Source organism: Ochotona princeps, chromosome 4 (genome assembly GCF_030435755.1).
Source record: "Ochotona princeps isolate mOchPri1 chromosome 4, mOchPri1.hap1, whole genome shotgun sequence".
In the NCBI taxonomy this organism is placed as follows: Eukaryota; Metazoa; Chordata; class Mammalia; order Lagomorpha; family Ochotonidae; genus Ochotona; species Ochotona princeps.
The window spans coordinates 50,416,988-50,440,104 of record NC_080835.1 but is presented as its reverse complement, the minus strand read 5'-3'; the positions used below and the strand labels follow the sequence as shown (position 1 = coordinate 50,440,104).

Below are 23,117 nucleotides of genomic sequence, written 5' to 3'. Positions count from 1 at the left end.
GGAGTTGTGCTGGATTAAAAGCAATGCAACATAACAATCTTATATTTAGTAGAATAGGAGGCGAGGGACAAATCACCTGAGATCCTTATTTTCTTTGTATTGGGGGATGGGGGAGCTTGATTTACCAGTGTCCTTCTGCTTTAGAACAGCCTCCATGACTCTCAACACTTAGTTGATCCACATTCATTTAAATGCATGCTCTGCCCATATTTGCATTTATTTTTCCTTCTACTGTCCTTCTCTCTCATGTCATTCATCACAAGTTTAACCAATTAATTACCTGTACACTCTTCTTTAAATGTCAATATGTCCAAATACATTTTAAAGACAACAAGGCATGAGCATGTTTTTTGTGCTTACTATAGTTGCATGAGCTCTGCAGTGTCTGGAAAACAGTAGATGTCTAATAAATATTTTATGAATGGATAAGTGGATTATTCGGTGAATAAGTATAGATCTGCATTTCTTCTACTTGTATTTATCTTACCCCTCACCTATTACATATGTTAACCCGAAATTGTGAGACAGTGTACATTACTTTGCCTTTCCTGTTTTTTCTGTACTAGTAATGAGCTTTATTCACGTTCTTCTTCTCATTTACAATATAAATATAATCTCCAAATCTAAGGACATTCAGGAAAATACTAAATCCTTCAGATTTTCAATAAAATCCTGATTGTCCTGATGTAAATCTCATCCTAGTGCCAGTACTTATGTTTAGGTTAAACATCCCAGTGACATTTGGAGACTTTTGAAAGTACACAGTACATATTTTATTCTTAATCATATATGGAAAACTATGGTACTATTTTAGGTGTGAAACGTGAGTTAAGAGAGCACATTTGCAAGGAAGTTTGAAAGCAGGAAGACAATGTACAAGGTTGATGTCAAGTTGCGAAGGTCTCAATGAAATATTTTACCCAGTCTTACAGCCCCATGAAATACATCATGCATATCCTATAGAATTCAGTAGATCATAAAGAAAGATTTTAAATCTAAATGTACATACATGTATACATACATACATACACACACACATGCAATGTTTAATCCCCCTGGCCTAAGTGATGTAATAATCTTCTTCAAAAGATATTGAGGACTAATTCAAATCAGCATTTAGGTATAAATTCCTTTCTTCTGAACAGCATAGTTTTAAAAATGTGTTTTTCACCAGTTTCACACACGTGGGAAGATCTTCATGTTCCTGAGGGCGCCCCTCTCTCCCCTCTGTGATTTTCTCCACGCTGCTTTGTCGTTGTCTTCTCCATTCCGTTTCTGTCCTACACCTCAGTGTAAGACTTCAGTGGGGGCATATCTGGATCTGATCTAGCTTGCGTAAGCTATCATTTAAAGCATCTTCCTACCAGTTGTGTAAATCCTCCTCTGCCTTATTAAGTCAAAGCAAAAAAAGAGCAATTTCTAGACAATTTTAGATAGTTCTAAAAATAGGATTTTTCAACAACAAAAATTCCCTCATTTTCCCCTCTTTCCTATCAGACAATTAGTCAATGCAGCAGCTGTCTACAAACAATTAAACTCAATGGGCACAACATTAAACCCTTTCTTAATACTGAGTTCTGAGATGTCCAGACACTCTCTTTAGCCACCACATACAAGGATGCCAGGATGCTTTGTCTCACAGTTTCTGTTCAATTCTGTTCAGTCTGGAACTTTACTCTCTCAATAGCTTAATCCAGTAGAGTATTACATCTCCTGATATGGAGCACCCTTTGAAATTCTCTGGGTATCAACAATTCCAGGTGTAATCCTTACTTAGTAAATACATGTCCATGCATGATAGTTGATCATCATGTTAGGTCACCGTACCATTTCTCCTAGACACAACTATCCAGAAAGAGTTATACTAGACCATTTCTATAGTATATTTTATGTAAGGAGAATCTTTCTAAGAAATTTATGGATTTTAATTATTTAATTATCATACTAAATGTTGGTTTTTTTTTTTCATTTTCACAACAGCATTATCCTTTCATATTTCCCACAGGGATCTCTGAATCTTGAGAAACAGCAGTATAATCGTAGCTCCTCTGGGGAGCTAACTGTTTCCTCATTTCTCCACTCCCAGGGCTTCTATATAACAAAAACATCACCGAAACCATAGGACCAGGAAGACACCAATGCTAAGGTGGCAGGGACCTACTGAAGGGAACCTCTCCAGTCCCACTTCATCCTCACAGATCAGTTCTACTTGTGGTGAGCACTCAATCCCTTCATCCGCCTTCCCTACCTCCTACAGCACCTTCCAGAAGAAATTCAAACTCCCACATACAGGGGAAATATCTGGTTTATCTCACTAAACATGATGCTATAACCATATTGTCCTAAACCATGCTGCGGCTCAAAACAAGTTCAATCTAAGCAGGTTATTTTCTCTTCCTCTCTGTTAGTTTCCTCTCCTGTCAGGAAAACATTCCTTAAAAAATTATTCAGGCTTCCAGGGTTGTTGCATCAGTGTGCATGAATTTAAAGCAAGTCCCAATGGGTAAGGTAAGCTGTGTTAAGAACTATGCTGAAGAATTTTATATATTATCATGACAGAATTGTATATATTATCATGAACCTTAGTCTGTGCATAAATCCAGCAACCTAAGTTCTCACCTGTTCATGAATCATCTATTCATTTGCACATAATCTTTAGTCATTTTCTCTTTTGTGAAAATTTATTTATTTTATAATACAGTTCCACAGGCTCCGGGGTTTTCCATCTTCCCTCCCCAAATCTCTTCCACCACTGATTTCCCCTATATTATTACAATATAGTCCTTCACAAACAGTCGTAAGTCCATCTTTGAGCTGTTTAAGTGTCCTGATATTGCCGGTACAGACAATGGCTGAGAGTCCAGCATCCTATTGTCAAGATATATCCAACAGTTTCATTGGGAGTTCATCTTTGATTTGGAAGTAGAGAAGCATCCAGTCACTTTCTAGTCCTTGCAAAACTCAGAATAGTTAGCTCAGCATGCTCCATGCTTTTTAGTATTTCTCTCCTGTCACTTGCCTAAGACTCTGTCCATTGCCACCATTTATTTCTCTTTCTTTAAAGATTTATTTATTTTTTATGGGAAAGGCAGGTTTACAGAGAGAAGGAGGGACAGAGAGAAAGATCTTTTGTCAACTGGTTCAATCTGCAAGTGGCCACAATGGCCAAAACTAAGCCGATCTGAAGCCAGGAGCTCAGAGCCTCCTCTAGGTCTCCCACACAGGTACAGGATCCCAAGGTTTTGGGCCATCCTCGACTGCTTTCCCAGGCAACAAGCAGGGAGATAGATGTGAAGCAGAGCAGCTGGAACCCAAACCAATGTCCATACGGGATACTAGTGCTTGGAGGTGGAGGATCAGTTAAGCCATCATGCTAGACGATTATGCAAGTCTTATGCTGAGATTACCTACCCCTGCTTTTTCCTAGCAGCTTTCTGGAATTAGGCTTCAACTCTCCAATACAAGAAAGTCATTTCTTGCTCAACTAATAAAAAGTGCACTGCAATTTACATGCATGATGGTCTACAAGCCTAAAACTTTCCAAAGGTGAAGACCATAACCTCCTTCCTGATATTATTTCAGTTTTCATAAATGAGATCTTTGGCTATATGAACTGGTGTGTTTTTCTTTGTCCTTTCTTCAACATTAAGTCACCTTTTCCCATAGTGATGTTATTTTGTTATTTTTTTCCTTCCCTACTTTTCAAGGTGGCACTGGTATCATGGGATGAGATCTCAATATGAAATACTTTAATAGCACTCTGGAGTTCTTACCCACAACATTCGTTTTGGCTGGCATCCCAGGACTGGAGACAGAGCAAGTCTGGATATCCATTCCCTTCTGCCTAATATACATCGTCATCTTCCTTGGCAATGGCACCATTCTTCATGTCATCAGAACAGATCCTGCCCTACATCAACCCATGTATCTCTTTCTTGCCATGTTGGCACTGGCTGAAGTTGGTGTCTCTGCATCCACTTTGCCTACAGTGCTGGGTATATTTCTTTTTGGTATCACTGAGATTAGTTTTGAAGCATGCCTTTTCCAGATGTTCTCCATCCACTCTTTCTCTATCATGGAATCAGCTGTGTTGCTTGCCATGTCGGTGGATCGTTTTGTGGCCATCTACAGCCCACTGCAGTATACTACAATCCTGACACTTCCCCGCATCTTTAGCACAGGAACTATCATCGGGTTAAAAAGTGTTCTACTCATGGCCCCATTGCCTATGCTCTTGAGACGGTTGCCCTTCTGTGGCCATAATGTCCTCGCCCACTCTTACTGCCTCCACCCCAACCTCATCCACCTACCTTGCGGGGACACGTCTATCAACAATATCTACGGACTTTTCATTGTTCTCTCCACTTTTGGGCTGGATTCATTGCTCATTGTAGTCTCCTATGGACTGATCCTCCATACTGTACTGGGTATTGCCACTGGAGAAGGGAGGAAGAAGGCACTTGGTACGTGTGGTTCACATGTCTGTGCAGTACTTGCATATTATGTGCCCATGATTGGCCTGTCTATGGTGCATCGCTTTGGACACCATGTGTCTCCTCTGCTCCAAGTCATGATGGCCAATGCCTATCTCTTCTTCCCACCAGTTGTTAATCCCATTGTCTACAGCATTAAGACCAAGGAGATCCGTCGTGGCATTTTCCGAATGTTATCAGAGAAGAGATTTGGAGTTTAGGCAAAGGCAAAATTAGGAAAGGAGATTTCAGTCTGTTGGTTGGTTTCCTATAAACATAGCTGGGCTTGATGTGCAAATTATGTAATTGATGCTGCCTTAAAACATGGTGGTTAACAAGAGTCTCTTTGTAGTCTGACAGTGAACTAGAGTAATTGGACAAATGGGAGAGAATGGTGTGTGACAGAACTGTATTCAGAACGTGTTGTATTATAACATATCAGGCTGCATGAGGTTTTTCATTACTTTACAAAGAGGTTGCAGGGATGCAGGAAAAGAGAAGTGTTTATGAAAACTTTCCCAAAGATAAAAGCAACTGAGAGTTGGAAGATATCTTTAGAAATCTGTGATGCATAAAATACTCTGAATCTTTGACCATTATTTACTGAAATATTGATTTATTTCAAGCCATGTTCCAAACAAACATTAGAGAAACCAGAAAAATATTTTAAGAGACTTCAGGGAACATCTCAGACTATGAAAATATGAAGACCAAACTCCAAAGAAGGGAAGCTGAGAGAAATAAGTGTAGAATTGCCATTTTTATTTTGCAGAAATTTATTGATTCAAAATTCATACTTGATAAAATGAGAAATCTGAGAAGGTTGACATGCACGGGAAATAATTTTCACAACCACAAAAATCAATAGGTCAATCCACAATGATAGTGTGAGATTTTATTGCATTTTTCCTAGTAACTAACAGAAGAAAAACAGAAACAAACAAAAACAAAATAAATTATGAGAATTTAAAATGTTTTAGGGGCCAGAGCCATATCCCTGTAGCACATGGTGTTGTAGCTCAGTCTGCAGTGCTAGCAGACAAAATGTGCACTGGTTCCAACCCTGGTTGCTCTGCTTCCCATCTGGCTCTCTTCTTGTGGCCTGGGAAAGTGACAGAGGATGGTTCAACTCCGTTGGCCCTGTACCCATGTGGGAGACCCAGAAAACACTCTTGGTTCCTGGTGTCAGATTGCCTCAGATCTGGCTGTTGTAGGGGAGTAAACCAGTATATGGGGATCTCTCTGTTTGTCTCTCCTTCTCTCTATAGATGTGCCTTATCAATAAAAATAAATAAGTATTTTTTAAATGATTTGAAAGCAGGGTCCAGTGCAGTGGCTTGACTGGCTAATCCTCTGTCTGTAAATGCGAGCTTCTTATATGAGTGCTGGTTCGTATCCCAGATGCTCAACTTCCAATCCAGCTCCCTGTTTGTGGGGCTAGGAAAGCAGTGAAGCACGGCCTAAAGCCTTGGGACCCTGCACCCATGTGGGAGACCCAGAGGATGCTCCTGGTTCCTGGCTTCAGATCAGCTCAGTTCTGGCTGTTGTGGCCATTTGGTGAACCAGGGAATAGAAGAACTTTGTCTCTGGCTCTCCTCTCCATAATTTTTTTCTGACAGAAATGAATAAATCTTTAAAAACAAAGCAAAACAAACAAAAACGATTTGAAAACATTGTTACAAACCTTGACATAAATTATACCAGGTAAGCAATAATTGCATATCACACCTTTTTGTTCAATGAATGGAGGATACCTTCCAAAATTAATAACTGGAGTCTTAGTAATGTTTAATCACTTAGGATTGAAGGAACAGAATTATTTATGATAAATATCCAGCCATATCTCTATAGAGTGGGCACATTTTATTTATACATATTATAAGCCAATTGTAACATTTGTTAATAACAATGCAATTTTGATTTTAGAAAATAATAATTACCAACTTATCTGATAGTGAAGAGTGAATCTTTGCATGTGAGTTACATTGAAATTCATGATTTTTTCAGTTCAGGAGCCCACACTAACATTCTCAGTGGCGAGGATTCTTAAATACTTACTTTTCTAACCAGTTAGGTTTTGCTCCTGTATACTCTCAAAATCAATCTACACAGTCGTATGAGTTTTCAATTTCTGTTAATTTTTAAACATTTCTCATTTACTATTGTTTTCTAATACATTATATTTGCTACCACACGTTTAGAGTTATGTTATTATGAATATCTGAAAAAAGTTTTCATTTATTTTTTTAACATTTCAGTGACAGTTTTCTTTTTCTGTGTTATGTCACATTTAGAGTCAGAATATTTCAGATTTATAAATTATACTCTGATCAGTAAATTTTAACATATGTAGTTTAGAAAGTCCAAAGTTATTAAAAACATTTTATATGCTCTTCAAATTTAGAACTTAGTAAAATTGAGTTATCATTTATTTTATTCCAATTTACATATCAAAATGACTAAATTTGTGTCCACATTTTAATAAAAGATTATTGACAAGGTCAGATATTCATGTGACATTTCAAAAGATTTGGGTTATATATATTTATATATATATATATATATACATATATAGAAAATATTCACTTTTAGTCTATATTTCAATCACTCTGGCTTCCCTCTCTCCATGACAGAAAATAGTTTCAGCTTATTGTATTTTTCAGAAAAACATTTATGCATCATTTATTATTTTTAATTATCATATTATATGTAATATGTTACATTATATATTATTTTATTTTTAGGAAAACATTGATGTGCAATAAGTGGTGCACATTTGTACTTGCTCGTTGAAAAGTGTGCACCATCCTCTTTGACTTGACATACACAGATGTCTTTAGGATCGCAATTGAGTACATGATAAAACCCACTTATTTGTAAAACCACATATATTTTATGAACTCAAACATATTTTTAAATTGTCAGAATTTATTTGACAGCTTATATTTTACAAATAACTGGCTCGTTTCCATTTGTGTGCTCTTGCAAACAATGTTGAATAAGAACATTTATCCTTGTTAATTTTCACAGATGTAAATGTATTTATAAACTACTTCTAGAGATGGAATTTTAGGGTAAAGAAGTTTGTATATTTATAACTTGGTAAATGCGATATTGTCATTCATCTATCTGCCAACCATCATTTCTTGGCATTTCAGGAATTTTGGTTGTGTGATGAATAAAAATCTGTATCTCAACTTGATAAAATTTTTGACTTTCAACTTTGAGTTAGAATGAACACCTTTTCATATAATCAGTAGCTATCTGTATCTATTTCCTTGATATTTCTCTTCTATTCCTATTTCCATTTTGAAGATTTATTTATTTATTTATTTGAAAGCCAAAGTTACTGAAAGAGCAGAGACAGAGAGGCCTCTTCCACTGCTGGTTCACTCCTCAGTTGACAAGGGCCTTGGCTAGGCCAGGTCAAAGCCAGGAACTGAGAGCTTAATTGGGTTTCCCGCGTGGGTGCTGGAGACTTGAATCTGCCCAGAGATCTGATATAATTTCCCAGCATCTTCAAATCTGTGAGCTTGCCTGTATCCATGACATAACAACCTTAAAAGACAGTTCTGCACCAACACTGCAGTCTTTACAAGCCAGTTGAATCAGAGTATTGAGTAGGTGGGCAAGATGTGCTAGAATATGGACCAGGCCGTTTCCATGTCACCTCACACAACCTTTAGAGCACCAGTGGAAGAGAAATCTCTCCCTCACTCTGACTTTCAAACAAATAAGTAAATCTTTTCTAAAAGAAATGATTTTTTTTTCAAAACAAAAAATTGTTATTTTTGATGCAGAAAAAATGAAATCCTTATATAGTGTTTTCATAATATGTACTTTCCATAAACCTTTTGAAGACCTTTTATATTTATTATTACTGTAAGTTTTAGAAGGTGTCTTCATACTTACTGAAATCGAGAGATTTTCTTCCTACTTAATATTTTGTCTTATCAGCCTTTATATGTAGACTGTCTCAACTTATTTTAAGAGTATAGACAATAGGAATTCAATTAAGCTATCTTTAACACCTTGAAGTCTTTTTGACAAATTTTCCTTTTAACACATTTTGACTTACATCTTCAAATGAATAGGGTGGAGAGGGTTGGCTGCATTTTAGCATACTGGGTAAAGCCACCTACTGTGACTCAACCCCATGTTGGCACTAGTTAGTATAATGGCTGGGCCACTTCCAAACCAGCTCTCTGCGGATGGCCAGAGAAGGGCTGTAGAGGATGGTCCCAGCACTTGGGCCCTTACCAACAATGTGAAAAACCTGGATAGAGCTCCCGGCTCCTGGCTGCAGCCTGGCCCAACATTGGCTGCTATGGCCATCTGTGGAACTAAACAGCAATTCTCTCTTTTTCAAAATAAATAAATCTTTTTAAAAAAAATTGACAGATATACAAAATTGTACCTATTTATGAGGTACTATGTGTGGTTTTGGTACATGTAAACATTGCATAATGTAGAATCATAGTAAATATTTTTATCTTTTCTAGCACTTAACATTTCTTTATGGTATAGATATCCAAAATCCGATCTCCTATGTTTTTTAAAGAGAAGTATACAATGTGTTAATATTACCTGTAGTTAGTCTACTACTGCACAATAAAATCCCAGATCTCTCTTCTTCTATCTAGTGCTGGGGTCCGTGCAGTAGGTGTGGATGGCATGAAGGTGTGAAGAGAACAGCTCCCCTGCTTGGCAGGGCCCGGGGGAGCTTCCAGCTGTTTGGCAAGGCCTGGCAGATTTCTCTCTGACCACCTTGAAGCAGTCTCACCACCTTTTTGCATGGAAACTCAAGCACCCCACTAAGAATTCTGTAATCTATTGAGGCATTGTTTGCCCCTGTGAGATGGCTTTTGCCACCAACGTGAGCTTGAGAGTTAATGTCACTGAAAATGTCTTGGTGAGTGGGCCTTTGACAATTTACACACGGGAGTACAATTAAGCCCATGCCATTTTTGGACACCTTATTGGGTACTTAACCATTGCCTCAGAATTAGGTCCAGACATGAAGCACTCCTTCTGGGAGGGGGCTTGAAAATATCCTAAATATTAATGCAAGTGATGGGAGTGAGAGCTGAAATTGCTATGGCAATAAATATAGTTATTGTTATCTCATAGGCTAGCCTGTCTTTGCAATTTTTGGAGCATAGAAAATGTAACTGTTTTAGTCGCTTTTATAATTTTTAGCTAGAGGAATTAAGGATGCTTTTATTAAAGAAAAATGCTTTTGATTATTGTTTCATTGTTTATGGGGTTATAGAGTTTATAGTTGTAGGGGGATTTAACGTTTGAAACTTTTTGCCTTAGATCCTTATGTTCTTTCTCTTTTGATGTATTTTTCCCATTAAGTGATAGATAAGTTGTGAAAATAAAATGTAGTAGGATTGTTTTACTGATTAGTAGGTAACCATCTGTGTCTTGGCCTTGGAGTTCTGGCTGTCACCTAATGGCTACTTCTGAAGAATGAATAATGGCTTCCTTTAAAGAAATTGATTATAGTAACTTACAGAATTATCTTTAAGAGCACCTGGTTGACCATGAAGTAAAAATTAATTGAACATCTGTGTACGCTGTCTTAGTTCTAAAGTTAAAGATAAAAAAAGCAAACGTTTGTGCAGAGGCTAGTGATGTGTCTAAGCAAATAAAAAGGACAGCTTCTTCTTAAGAATAAAGCATATAGCAAGAAGCCACCAAGTGACAGTGTCTGTGTCTTTCTTTATCGCCAACTCCACGCACCCTTCCCGAGCTCCGAACTCTCGGCTGGAGCTGACTCCGGCAATCTAGGTATAATCTCATACTTGTCAATCAACAGTTTCTTTCCTTTCCTCTCCAGCCTCTGGGAACCACTCTTGTGCTTTTAACTTTAGACTTTTAACTTAAACCTGAATCAGTAATATTTTTTCCTCAGTCATGTGAAAATGAATTTCCAGGCCGTGCCAATGTCAGCTCTGCAAGACATACTTCTTGAGTAGCATCCTCTGCCTGTGTCCTCTAGGGTAACTTATCCCTGCTAGACTTTCTCAGTACTGGTTTTCAGAATGAGCTTCCTATGCAGAACCAAGGCACATTCTTTCTGGGCTTTGGATCAGGAGTGTGCCAGGGCTCCCTACTTTCCCTTACAGTGCAGACACCTCTCCTGAACAAGTGACTGTCTTGTGGATTTCCTCCCCAAGAATTCAGGTCCCCAAGCACAATCCTCAAATTCCCATAAGATCCTTCTGGAAGCCTCCCTACCTGCCTCCGGCATTCCAATCTGGGCTCTTTGGGAGCATTTAATTCCCACTTGACCACAGAGCAGAGCACAAAAGCTGAAGAGAGCATGGCAGGAATATAGAACACACTGTCAAGACTGGAACACTCCTTGGATGGTCAGAAACCAGAGGGGAGTGCTTGGCGAGTGAGTACACATGACCTCCTAGAGACGGGACAGAGTGTGACCAGCATAAGGCAGAAAATCTGTCAAGATCACTGTGCCCCTGCAAAGGCATAAAGAGTAGCTCAGGGGCCATCATTCCCATTGATGCCAGATTTGTAGTCAAAATGTTGCTGCTGCCTGCCAGTGCACCGACACAGACACGGAATCCTGTTCCGTCCTGAAACAGCCCTTACGTGCGGTGTTCCTGTTGTTCCTAATTATACCTGTCTCCCTTCCTTCCCTATAAACTTCCCAACTAGAAGTTATCATTTGCTGGTTTGATAAACATATTTTTAACTTGCATCGAGCCTAGATGGGAACTAATGTCACATTTCCATAGAATCTTCTTACCTCTATACTTTGGTAAACAGACAACCATATCTGATGAACATTTTCCTTATTTATAGTAGTTTATAAATTTTTTAATGCCATAGGCATATTGATGAAGGACTAATTAGTTAGCTCAGTGGAAACAGGTGTAAGAAACCTCTCACCTGGCCTCCCTTTTCAATTTGTGCCGGTGTGTGTTAAGACTTAAGCCTCAAGAATATCCCAAATCCTATTATTTGCTATTTTATTAGTAATCTCTTGCCTTTAAATTTCTCTACAATTTTGCCTTATTGCATTTCCTTTGTAAATGTTCATCTGTACTCTTTTCTCTTTTTAAATAAACTTTTTAGTTATTTATTTGAGAGGCAGAGTTACAGAGGGTTTGGGGAGAGAAACGAAGAGATCACCAACCTGGGTCACTTCCCAGATGGTCACACTGGCCAGGCAGAAGTCAGGGGCTAGAAGCTTCATCCAGGTCTTGTAGGCTCATTCCTTTTTTTGTTAAGAAATACAAAAAAGTAACACTCCCAAATACATTAATGAAAGAAGATAAAACTTGTCAAGATGCCTGTGGAAAAATGCCCAGCTGTGCTCTAATTACACTTTCATTAATCATAAATCTATTTTGTTATCCTAAAGGGTTCTTTGAAATGTTTTTGGTTGAGTACTTAGCAAACACAAAAATGCCTATTCTGTGGTGTTCAGAGTATGTTAGAAATTCAAATGGACTTTAGTTTCAGGATAAAATTCTAAAATTCAATTAGTAAGCATTAGGGAAACTGCCGTGCTGTGTTCAGTATGGCTGTACTAACTTACACTCCCATCAACAGCGAATAAAAGTTTGCTTTGTCAGTATCCTCACCAGCATTTTGGGGTTTTTTTGCCTGTTTCATAATAACTCTTTTAACTCATATGAATTGTGATTTGGACTTGAATTTCCTGAAGGGTAGGAGTGGCGAGCATTGTCATGTACCTATTGGCCATTTACATCACATGTTGAGGTACATCTACCTAGTCTTTATTCCGCTTTTACATGAGATTATTATGCTTTTGATTGCTTATTGAATTTGCTTGAGTTTCTTAGACTTTCTGAATTTTTTGTTGCCTTCTTAATTTTTAGTGTAAAAAGAACAGGTTTCATGCATTTCATAGAAACAATTCTAAGAAGATAACCGTACTCCCCTTCCTTCCTCTTTAGCTCCAAGTCCCCTTCTTCCTTCTTGTCTTTTTCTTAATTTTTCTTTAGTTTTTACAGAAACATAATTTCAGTTTAATTTGTATCCACTGGTTGAACACACAACCAGCAATATTCTTCAATGAGTAAAACGTGAATAGACTGTGCATAGACAAATGCTTAATTTTAAGACTTTATTTCTTATATTGATACTGATCTTAGTTTTTAATCATTTTATATTTAACTCTTAAATCTATTTTAAAATATTTAAAATTATATATACCTTTTGCAAAGAGTTCAATGAATACATGCAGATTTGACTCCTTTTTAAAGATTTATTTTATTTTTATTGGAAAGTCAGACATACAGAGAGAAGTAGAGACAGAGAGGAAGCTCTTCTGTACATTGATTCACTCCCTAAGCGGCTGCAATGGCCAGAGATGACCTGATCTGAAGCCAGGAACCTAGAGCCTCTCCAGGGTCTCCCACATGGTGCAGGGTCCCAAGGCTTTGGGCCGTCCCAGGCCACAGGCAGGGGGCTTGAGGGGAAGCAGGCTGCCTGGGTTAGAATCAGTGCTGAAATGGGATTCCGGCACATTCAAGGCGAGGACTTTTGCTGCTAGGCTACTGTGCCGGGCCCTGGGTGATTTTTAACATCTTAACATGTTTGCTTTACTGTTAAATACTATATATCACATCCAATTTTACTTTTTATTGGAATTCTGTATTCATCCCATAGAAGCAGCATAAGCCACATCTCATTTTCATTCACTCTTTAGAGTAATTTAAATTGGCCTCCTTTTCATGACACTGCTGACGTGTCTTTGCAAATGTTTGCTGCATGCATGTCACTGAACGCAACAGGTGTTTCTCAGGATCCTTTTCACGGAGTGTCAGAGCAGCAGTAAGTCATGGCCCTTCCGAATCTGATTTTGGTTTCTCTTTTTGCTTGTTTTCTGGTTTTAACTTTCTTTGTTGTTCCCCCTCCCTCTCAGCAGTCCTTTACAGTGTTTGCAGTGTTTTTCCTTTACATCTGCTAAACTGCTGAATTTTACTCTTTCTTAGAGATCTGTGGTAAACATCTTTCCATTCTCATCCTGAATTTTTGCCCAAATTATCATAACCTTCTGAAGTACCATTAGTATGTCAAAACTTCACACATCTCCTGATTGGCTTCTTCTCTGTCCTTGACCTTATATGCATTTTCTTAATCATTACTTCTCTTAGAATGCTTCCATGAAAATTAAACTAAATATGCACAAACTGACCTACGCTATTGCTTTACATAAACAGAATTATTACTAGAATGCTTATAGTTGCTCAAATAAGAACACTGGCATCATCGTCAGTTAATTCCCCCTTTAATACTATTTCCATTCAGATATCAGCAGTAGCAGAATGTAAACTAAAGTAATTCTCTTGATTTGTTGATTAAAAGATGTTTGAAATAGTAATGAAAACTGTTTCAGTGAGTAAATACATATGTGTAACAACACAGCTACACAGACACGCACACAAAAGTCAGAAGAGCAGGTATTCCAAGAGAGTTTCTAGAAGTGTAAAGCTAAAGTACAGTGCACAACAAAGAGTATGAAAGTCAAAAACAACCAAACTTATTTTAAATAGAAATCTATGAAAGACAATCTCACAGGTGTTAGGTTTCTGGCTGGAATGTGGTGTCAGAAAGATCAGTCCCAAATACATTTTGCTTCCTGAACAGGCAACGGCACGGTGGCAGTGGTGTGCTAATGCGATTCTTCATGCAGAGCAGACAGATGCTGATTTGCATTCACCAAATATGTCTGAAGTGAGTAACACCACTCAGGATCCCTTCCACTTCATCCTCACGGGAATCCCTGGATTTGAGGACGCTCACCTCTGGATCTCCATCCCCTTCTTCTGCCTCTACACCCTCTCCATCGTGGGCAACTCCACCATCCTCACAGTCATCCACACACAGCCAGGCCTCCACCAACCCATGTACCTGTTTCTCTCCATGCTGGCAGTGACTGACCTGGGCCTCACCCTCACCACCCTGCCCACAGTCATGCAGCTCCTTTGGTTCGACTATCGAAAAATTGGCTTTGAGGCCTGTTTTGCCCAGTTCTTCTTTCTCCACGGATTCTCCTTCATGGAATCATCTGTCCTGCTGGCCATGTCCTTTGACCGCTATGTGGCTATCTGCCGTCCCCTTCATTATGCTGCCATCCTGACCAATGAAGTCATTGGAAGAATTGGGCTAGCCATTGTTTGCCGCTGTGTCCTGGCTGTTCTTCCTTCCCTTTTCCTACTCAAGCGCCTGCCTTTCTGCCGCTCCCACCTTCTCTCTCACTCCTATTGCCTCCACCAGGATATGATTCGCCTGGTCTGTGCTGACATCCGGATCAACAGCTGGTATGGATTTGCTCTGGTCCTGCTCATTATTGTACTGGACCCTCTTCTCATTGTGCTGTCCTATACGCTCATCCTGAAAAATATCCTGAGCACATCCACTTGGACTGAGAGATTCCGTGCCCTCAACAACTGTCTGTCCCACATTCTGGCTGTTCTGATCCTCTATGTCCCCATGGTTGGTGTATCAATGACTCATCGCTTTGCAAAGCATGCCTCTCCACTGGTCCACGTTATCATGGCCAATGTCTATCTGTTGGCACCTCCTGTGATGAACCCCATCATTTACAGTGCAAAGACTAAGCAGATTCGCCAAGGGATAATTCACCTCCTGTTCCAGGGAAAAGTGCACTAAAGAGTAAAATTTCATATATTCATATTAAAGTAGTATGAATATAGACCACTGCCATCAAAACTAGCATCAATGCACAAAGCAATAGGTGCTATATAGAAGATTCTCAAAATTCTAACAATCTGCATCTGTCACAGCACCAAATATAGGAAAATGAAGGTTATTAGTTTAAAATAAAATTTTAAAAAGCCTACAAAATAGACAAAGAGACACTATCAGTCCTTGCATTGACTAGCAATTGCAAGAACTAAAACCATTTTTTTAATTAAACTTTTCTCTTCACTAGCTATTTGACTTTGGGAGAAGAGCAACATTTAATTCAAGGGCTTGGTGCTATGGCTCAGTAGCTAAATCTTTGCGTTACACATGCTGAGATACCATATGGGTGCCGGTTCATGTCCTGGCTGCTGCACTTCCCATCCAGCTCCCTACTTATGGCCTGGGAAAGCAGTGTAGGATGTCCCCAAAGCTGTGGGACACTGCACCCATGCAAGAGACTCAGAGGAAGCTCCTGGTTCCTGGCTTCAGATTGGCTCTGCTCTGGCCACTGTGGCTACTTGGTGAGTGAACTAGGGGATGGAAGATGTTCTCTCCATAAATCTGCCTTTCCAATTAAAAAAAAATTAAAAAAATAGTTAATTCAAGATACTAGATCCGTTCTTTGCTCTTAACGGTTTTGTCCTAAACATGTAATAAAGTCAAAGATTCTGTTTTATAAACTCAAAATTCTGATAAATACATAAGAATGCCTACATTTTTTTACAAATAATTAATGCAAATATAAATGTCAACATTTCATTAAGCATGTGTTCCTTTTTTTTTTTTTTTTTTTTTTTGATGGTCAAAAGCTGTAGTTTATTAGTGGCATCAGACTTTTTTTTTTTAATTATTTATTATTTAACTTCAGTAATTACATTGTATTATGTGACACAGTTACATAGATACTTGGGTTCTCCCCACCCCTCCCCAAACCCTCCCACCATGGTGGATTCCTCCACCTTGTTGCATAACCACAGCTCAAGTTCAGTTGAGATTTCCCCATTGCAAGCGTATACCAAACATAGAGTCCAGCATCTTATTGTCCCGTAGGGTATACCTAAGAAGCATGTGTTCTAATCTAATTTCAATCTATAGTAATGAAAGACAAACTTCATAAAACAGGAGAGAAAGTTGACAAAACACTATTATTGACATTGGTACAACACCACTAAACAATCATATTTCAAAACTCAGATCAAAATAAAGCATTCTGAAATACTGCTGAACTAATATCAAATGTAATTACATCAAAATTGTAATAACAGTGGGGGAAAGGAAATGAGTACTTCATTATGAAATGTCTTGAAATCATTGTTTAATTTTCAGTTGCTCATAATAAGGATGGTTGTCTTACCTCGTCTGATCCCATTCAGTAAAGGTTTTCATTTGTATTCACCTGTATGTGAGTGTGTGTTTGTCCAGAGAATATCCATGAATGATAAGTAATATTTGGGATAACTCTTAGGCTATCCCTTTCAATTCCTGCCATTCAGACACCATAAACAATATGTTGCACAGAACTGTCAACAATATGGATAAACTACTAATAAAAACAAAGTATCAAGGCTGAGTATAGATTAAAAATTTTCTTAGTAACTTTTAAAAATTTATTTTATTTTATTGATACAAAAAGCACGGTGATGGAGGATTTGAAAAGGAAGAAATGCTAGAGCCAAGTCAACCTGTCAGAAGCCAGTCGTTAAGGAAAATAAGCTATGTGGAAACAATCTGTACAGGCAAGCCAAGGAAGGGCAACTGTGGATGCCAAAATTTGTGTTAGCTGCACTTAACAACTATGAATACTTATTTACATTGAAATTAGATGAAATTAAGCCAAGAAAGAGACTATTTCTAAAGCACCGAGTGCTCCCTAAGCAGTTACTAAATCTGAAGCCATACACCAAGGTCATGTCTAAGATGACTATTGCCACTCAAGATGTCTTCTGCTCTAGCCTCCCAGATATCTCTGGATTCAGTGTCTCCCACATCTGGCTCTCCATCGCTCCTACTGCCAGTGCAGCACCACCACCATTGGTAACAGCAGCATCCTCCTCTAGTCTCGTGCTTGCTTTGATGCTTGAGCACCTGGCTGACCTGAACTACCCAACCCTCAGTCATGCAACTTCAGTCAGCATGTGCAGCAACTGTGCAGAAAGAACCTGCAGAAAGCTGCTAACCTAAGTTATGTTGGTACAGGTAGACTCAGCAAGAAAAAGGCATATGAAAATATATTATATATTAAGCACTGCTATATTTTAGTTTATAATGCAGTCTTCATGCGGGTTTAGATTGAATAGCAATTCTGCAGTTGCTGTAAGTACTGGAATTAAATAAGTATATGGAAAATAAAGAATGTAAACCAATCTTCTTAGATGATTTTCCAATAGGAGGAAAAGCCTTGAACAATCCCTGAATTAGATTAGAAGCTTCCATCTTAAATCATTGTAGTTTAGTCTTAGATACAGATAGTTAAACACAAAATTTGCACTAACATATAAGTTAGAGTATAGATATATTCCCTTACTTGATAAGCTAGGTGTCCAGAAATGATGACAATCTAGCAATAACAAACACCTGCATTTAGTTAAAGCCACATAATTTTTGAAAATTATTTTTATGTGTCTAAAAAACGAAACAGCATAGAAAGTATCAAAGAATGAAATGATTAGATTTTCTATGGGAAAATAAGCCAAGTTCCATACATTAAAATTTTATTCTTGTAATATATTTCATATTGGAATCTATTTTACTACTAGTATATAAAAAGAGTTGTACCATGATTCTGTTGTTTTGGTCAGTTTAAGCACAAAATGGTTGTTTTTTATTTTTTTAAGATTTATTTTATTTTTATTGGAAAGTCAGATATACAGAGAGGAGGAAAGACAGAGAAGAAGATCTTCCACCCAACCAAGCGGCCTGAACTATAGAATATTTTAAAGATTTATTCAGTCCCTTGAAAGAATTACAGAGAGAGAGAGAGAGAGGTAGAGCGAGAGCAAGAGCAAGAGCAAATGAGAAAGCTCCTCCATCATCTGTTGGTTCACTCCCCCTAGTGGTTGCAATGGCCAAAGCTGAGTCAAAACCAGGGGCCAGGAATCAGCATTTTCCAGGTCTTACACGTGGTTGCAGGGTCACAAACATGTGTGCTATCTTCTGCTGCTTTTCCAGGCCATTAGCAGGAAGATAGACCTAAAATGGAGTTCCTAGAACACGAACCCGTACTCGTATGAGACGCCCATGCTATGACTCCACTACACCATCTCTGAGAGACAGAATTCACTTTAGAGTAGAGCAGATCTGAGTTAAATCCACACTCAACCACTTTTGACCACTTATTTATACCGTGAACTGAAGATTCGCTTTGTATGTTTTATAACCGTAAAATGAATATATACTATTATTCTCTTGCTCAGATATAAAGGAAAAATATGTAAGTTAATACGGTTTTCCACATTTTAGTTATCTTCAAATGGGTTTTGGAAGAGTTTAATTCAAACTCCATCTGGTGGCATACTCTCAGTACAGCTTCCTCAGGGAACTTAACCCTTTTAATCCTATCTCCATGTGGAAAGGAGGTATATAAATACACACCATTTCCTTCTGTTTTTATAAAGGTAAACACGATGCCTTATGACACATAATATACTGAATAAATATACTGAGACTCAACAAAGTGATGCATCAACAACCTATATGTCAATTTCTGTAGAGCCAGTATTGAAGCTTAGATCTGTGGGCTCTTCTTCTAGTGATGTCCCAATTTTGTTATGGAAATGACAGTTTACCTTACTTCTATTTAGGTTGGAGTTAATTTTGATTGGATCCAGAAATCTCATAATTGTGTATGTATCCAAAGAAATGAAATAATTATTTGAAACTGACACCTGTATCATGGTTTTATTATAGTGCCATTAGTAATTGTCAAGATACAGATTCAATCAAAGTGTCTCACAAGAATTGCATGATGAAAAAATACAGTACAAACGTACAATGGAATATTATTTGGTCATTTGAAAATAAAATCTTGTCATTTGCAGGAAAGCTGATAGAACCAGAGATCATTATGTTAGGTGAAATTAATCATTCATAGAAAAGCAAATACCACTTGTTCTCCCTCATATGTAAAAGCTAAAAAATTCTCATTATAAATATGGAGTAATGGTCATAAGAAGCTGGGAGGAGTGAGGTAAGAGGAGATAGGGACTTTGGATAATGAATATCAAATCAGAGTTAGATTAAAAGAATAAGTTCCTATTGTTACACAGCAGGATATAGGAACTATAGTATACAACAACAGATTATCTATTTTCTTGTAGGTTTGGGGATTTGGGCTATGTTTTTTCTATTATAGTTCTTGCAACAATAAGCCCAGTTAGCCTTCTGAAACTAAAGCCACCTAAATTAGAAGATGGGGAAGATCCTGGAGAGGCAGCCTGCACTTTTCCAGGCAGAAGAAAGGACTCAAAGACAGACTTTTTGCCTGGCGCCTACACACCCTGGAGAACAGTTAGTAGGAAAAATTGCCAAATAACATTCTTAAAATAACCCCATTGATTTAGTTGTCAACTTGACAGTTCTCCACAATCTGAAATCAGAATTTGATCTTGAATCCCCTGAGAGACTGTTCTGTATGAATCCTTATCAGACAGTCATCCGTATTCAGCTTGAACATCACAATGAAGGGGAATTAAATGGATCCCAAAACAGGGATCATATTCATAGCTCACAGACCTCAAAAGTGCTTTATCCACATTATAGTGTTGCAGACTCAGAAACGTATTCATCTCAGCCAGGTGTCACAGGAATAATATTCTTTATGTTATTATTTTAAAGCAGAATGTCTGAATTTGTAAACATAGTCATTTATCTGTGTGATTTGTTTTTTAATGTGTGCAACTCCTAAAAGATTGTCGACATTTTCGAAGCAGAAATATTTGCAGAGTATCAAGTACTTAGGAAATGATCAGTAAATACTAAACCAGTAAGTAAATATGTAGATGAATGAATATTAAATAAAAGCTTTAATCATGATATTCTTTGATCTTCCCCCTCCACATATTACCTATCCTAAATTACTTCAGTTTCTTCTCAGATTACCTGACTTTAAGTTTCTGTGCTACACAAGTTGTCAGGGTGACCAATGAATAGCAAGTTTCATTGAATCAACTGTAGTAATTGAGAGGTCATCTTATATGGGATGCAGTCATCTCAAGCAGTGGCTTAACTTTTATGTCAAAAGTCCATCCCTGGGTACCATACTTTAGATAGGTTTTCAACTAGCTATGATATGTGCACAAGGGGAAAGGGACTTAGTCCTGTGATGATCATTGAATGAATGAATGTTGCTTCATTTTGACTTGAGGAGACCATAGCGGCAGTGGATAAAATGGCAACGAGAGGTAGAAAGTGACAGGAGATCACAGAACAGTCTGGAATTTATGTAAGCAATATTTTTCTAAAGGTTAGATGCATAAGGTGAAATGATAAGTTTCTGGCCAGTGGAGATGTTCAGTCAGGATGACCCTCATTGAGAATGTTGGAGTGAGGCTGCCAGGAGCTGCTGAAGAGAGAATGAAGTCTTTTCAGTTCTGCTCTCAGCTATGAGGTTCCAGACCACCAGATGTCTTCTGTTCTGTGGCAGAATAGAACAGCAGTGGGTTTGTGTGGGGCAGAACACCAGCAAATTCTCAATCTCTGTGATCACCCACATGTCCACGGCTAAAGCAACTCTAGGAGGTATGTGGCTATTTGAGTAAATGTTGGTCTTTCCGTAGAAAACCTACATAAAAATGAGATTTGGGGATTTTTTTTTTCTCCTTAAATGACTCTACCAACTCTGAAAGCACTTGGGGCACTGATAGAAATTTACCCAAATTTAACGAGATGGGATAAGGGACTGAAAGAATCATACAGAAACATAAACACAATTATAGACAAAACATAACTCCATATCCCAAAAGTAGAAGACAGACTCAGTATCTTCTGGGAAAATTTTTTTTTTGTAATTTGCAATCATATTGACAAACAGAAGGCAGAGCCTACGTATGGCTCCAGAATGGGCCCCAGGCAGGCACTGGCTAAGACAAGAGGTAGACTTTATGTCTCTGAGTAAGATTCTTAGAGGACAAGGCCTCTAGGGTTCTGCCTTTCCTGAAAGGACATGGTGATGGAGAGAGGGGAGGGGGAGTTAGGTGTCATCTGGGAATAGAAAGATATGAAGCAAAATATATGAAACAAAAGGTTACCTCCTTCTGTCCAGAGTATGAAATTTCACTCCTTCTTCGTGATGAAGAACAGGATGAAGACGGATTTCTTCAGACTCCTGTGTAGTTGTACCAGGATTCCAGACTCTAGATCTCTAAATTCTAAGCTCACCCCAGTGGCTAGGCAGAACCAAAATATTAGAGCCTACTGGGAAAATTTCAAGGCCCTTATCTCAGGCAATAGAGCTCAGCCCACAGAAAGCCCCAGAATTTAAGCAACAGAGGATGCAACCTTGGTTGCCTTAATTCATTTATTCCTTCTGTTTCCTAGTCAATACCCATTTCCATCACCTACTCTTTAATCCTCCTAATAGCCCCACAAATACAAGATCTTCTCTAAGAGAGATATTCTAAGTTTAAGCACAATGAGGTTTAAAATTACCTAGATCTAGGTTTAAATCCTCACTTTGCCACCTACTAACTTTGTGGTATTTGGAGATTAATATTCTTTCATCATGAAACCCAAACTGTTCAGAGGATACTATGGAGTCAGAGGAGAAATTCAAATAAGAATTTGTTAGTTATTTATTTTACTCATTTATATTCAGAGAGACAGAGAATGCCTCTAACACATGAGTCACTTCCTCAATGACCATGATGATAAAAGTTGGATGAGGCTGAATCCAGCTGCCAGGAACCCAACGGGGATCTTCCATGTGGGTGATGTCAGAGTCCCAGATATTTGGCCATTGCTTGCTGCCTTCTAGGGTCCACAAAAGCAGAGGACTGAAAACCTAGGTTGAACTGAACCTCAAACCCAGGGACCAGATCTGGTATGAAATATAAGCATCCCACCTGGCATGTTAACTGCAAAAGGTCCATCACATAGTTGCTTTTAATTCAATATAATTACTCTTTTCATCAATTTTATTTCAGGTTTCAGATCTATTATATAACTAGGCAATAATATCTGGTCTTTCTGTTACATGTTTAACTTTGCCTGTTTTCTTCATTTCAGCTTTGAACTGAGAGAAAGTTTGCTGAGAGAAGGAACAACTAGATAACTCCCTTCCACTTTCTATCAAGTAGTGGGATGAGTGTGGGGAGGCAAACCAAAGATGAGCTCAGAGAGCATCCTCCTTTCCTCTTGCAGAACTCTGAAATATCAGAGAGGTAGTCTGAGAAACAAACCCCTCTCCTCTCCATTTTTGCTACAGGATAGTGTAGGTCATAAATAAGTTGAGAACCAAGACATAGGATTCAGAAGAATAATACATAATAAAATTAAATAACCAGTTATTATTTGGATTTCTCTCTCCTCTATATCCATGCTATTCTCAGTACAGGTTAGGTTTCATAATGAAGAAATGCCAGTCTCCTAACACCACAAAGTTAGTACGTGGCAAGTGAGGATTTAAACCTAGATCTAGGTAATTTTGAATCTCATGGTCCTGGGACTTGCAAAGTCTCTCCTAGAGGAGATCTTGTATATTATGGAACATTTAGGAGGGTTAGATATTCAGCAACATGCAGGTCTCCAAACTGTGTGAAATGAAGGAAATAGCAGTGAATCCTCATAAGAACTAGAGCCTCTGGAAAGGCTGTGAGAAGTTACAGAGGGAAGGGACTCTGCTCTGTCAAACGGGGAGTGAGCCCCAGTCTGGAACCAGTTCCTTCCTTCATTCAATTAGTTGATTGCTCATTTAATTTATGCTTAGCAGATATTCCA

At 38.3% G+C, this 23,117-nt stretch overlaps 3 protein-coding genes across 4 annotated transcripts in view; 2 read left to right on the top strand and 1 right to left on the bottom strand.

Moving 5' to 3' along the window:
• Nucleotides 1-288: 288 nt before the first annotated feature.
• The window catches only part of LOC101531597 (olfactory receptor 51I2-like), a 50,172-nt gene continuing 27,343 nt past the window's right edge, over nt 289-23,117 (bottom strand). Inside the window, exons 2-3 of one of the 2 annotated variants that reach the window (XR_009245331.1) lie at nt 6,413-6,564; nt 289-385 (exon numbers count right to left, since the gene is read on the bottom strand). The gene's annotated coding sequence lies outside the window, so the exon portion shown is untranslated. The remainder of the gene's footprint in view (nt 386-6,412; nt 6,565-23,117) is intronic. The other variant, XR_009245332.1, reaches the window with a different exon arrangement.
• On the top strand, nt 3,740-4,693 carry LOC101522061 (olfactory receptor 51J1). The gene has a single exon (XM_004590087.2). It carries the CDS (start codon nt 3,740-3,742, stop codon nt 4,691-4,693), a length of 954 nt encoding a protein of 317 aa, XP_004590144.2.
• Nucleotides 14,187-15,149, top strand: LOC101530866 (olfactory receptor 51Q1). Its single transcript, XM_004589966.2, has one exon. The coding sequence runs from the start codon at nt 14,202-14,204 to the stop codon at nt 15,147-15,149; it is 948 nt and encodes a 315-aa protein (XP_004590023.2). The 5' UTR covers nt 14,187-14,201.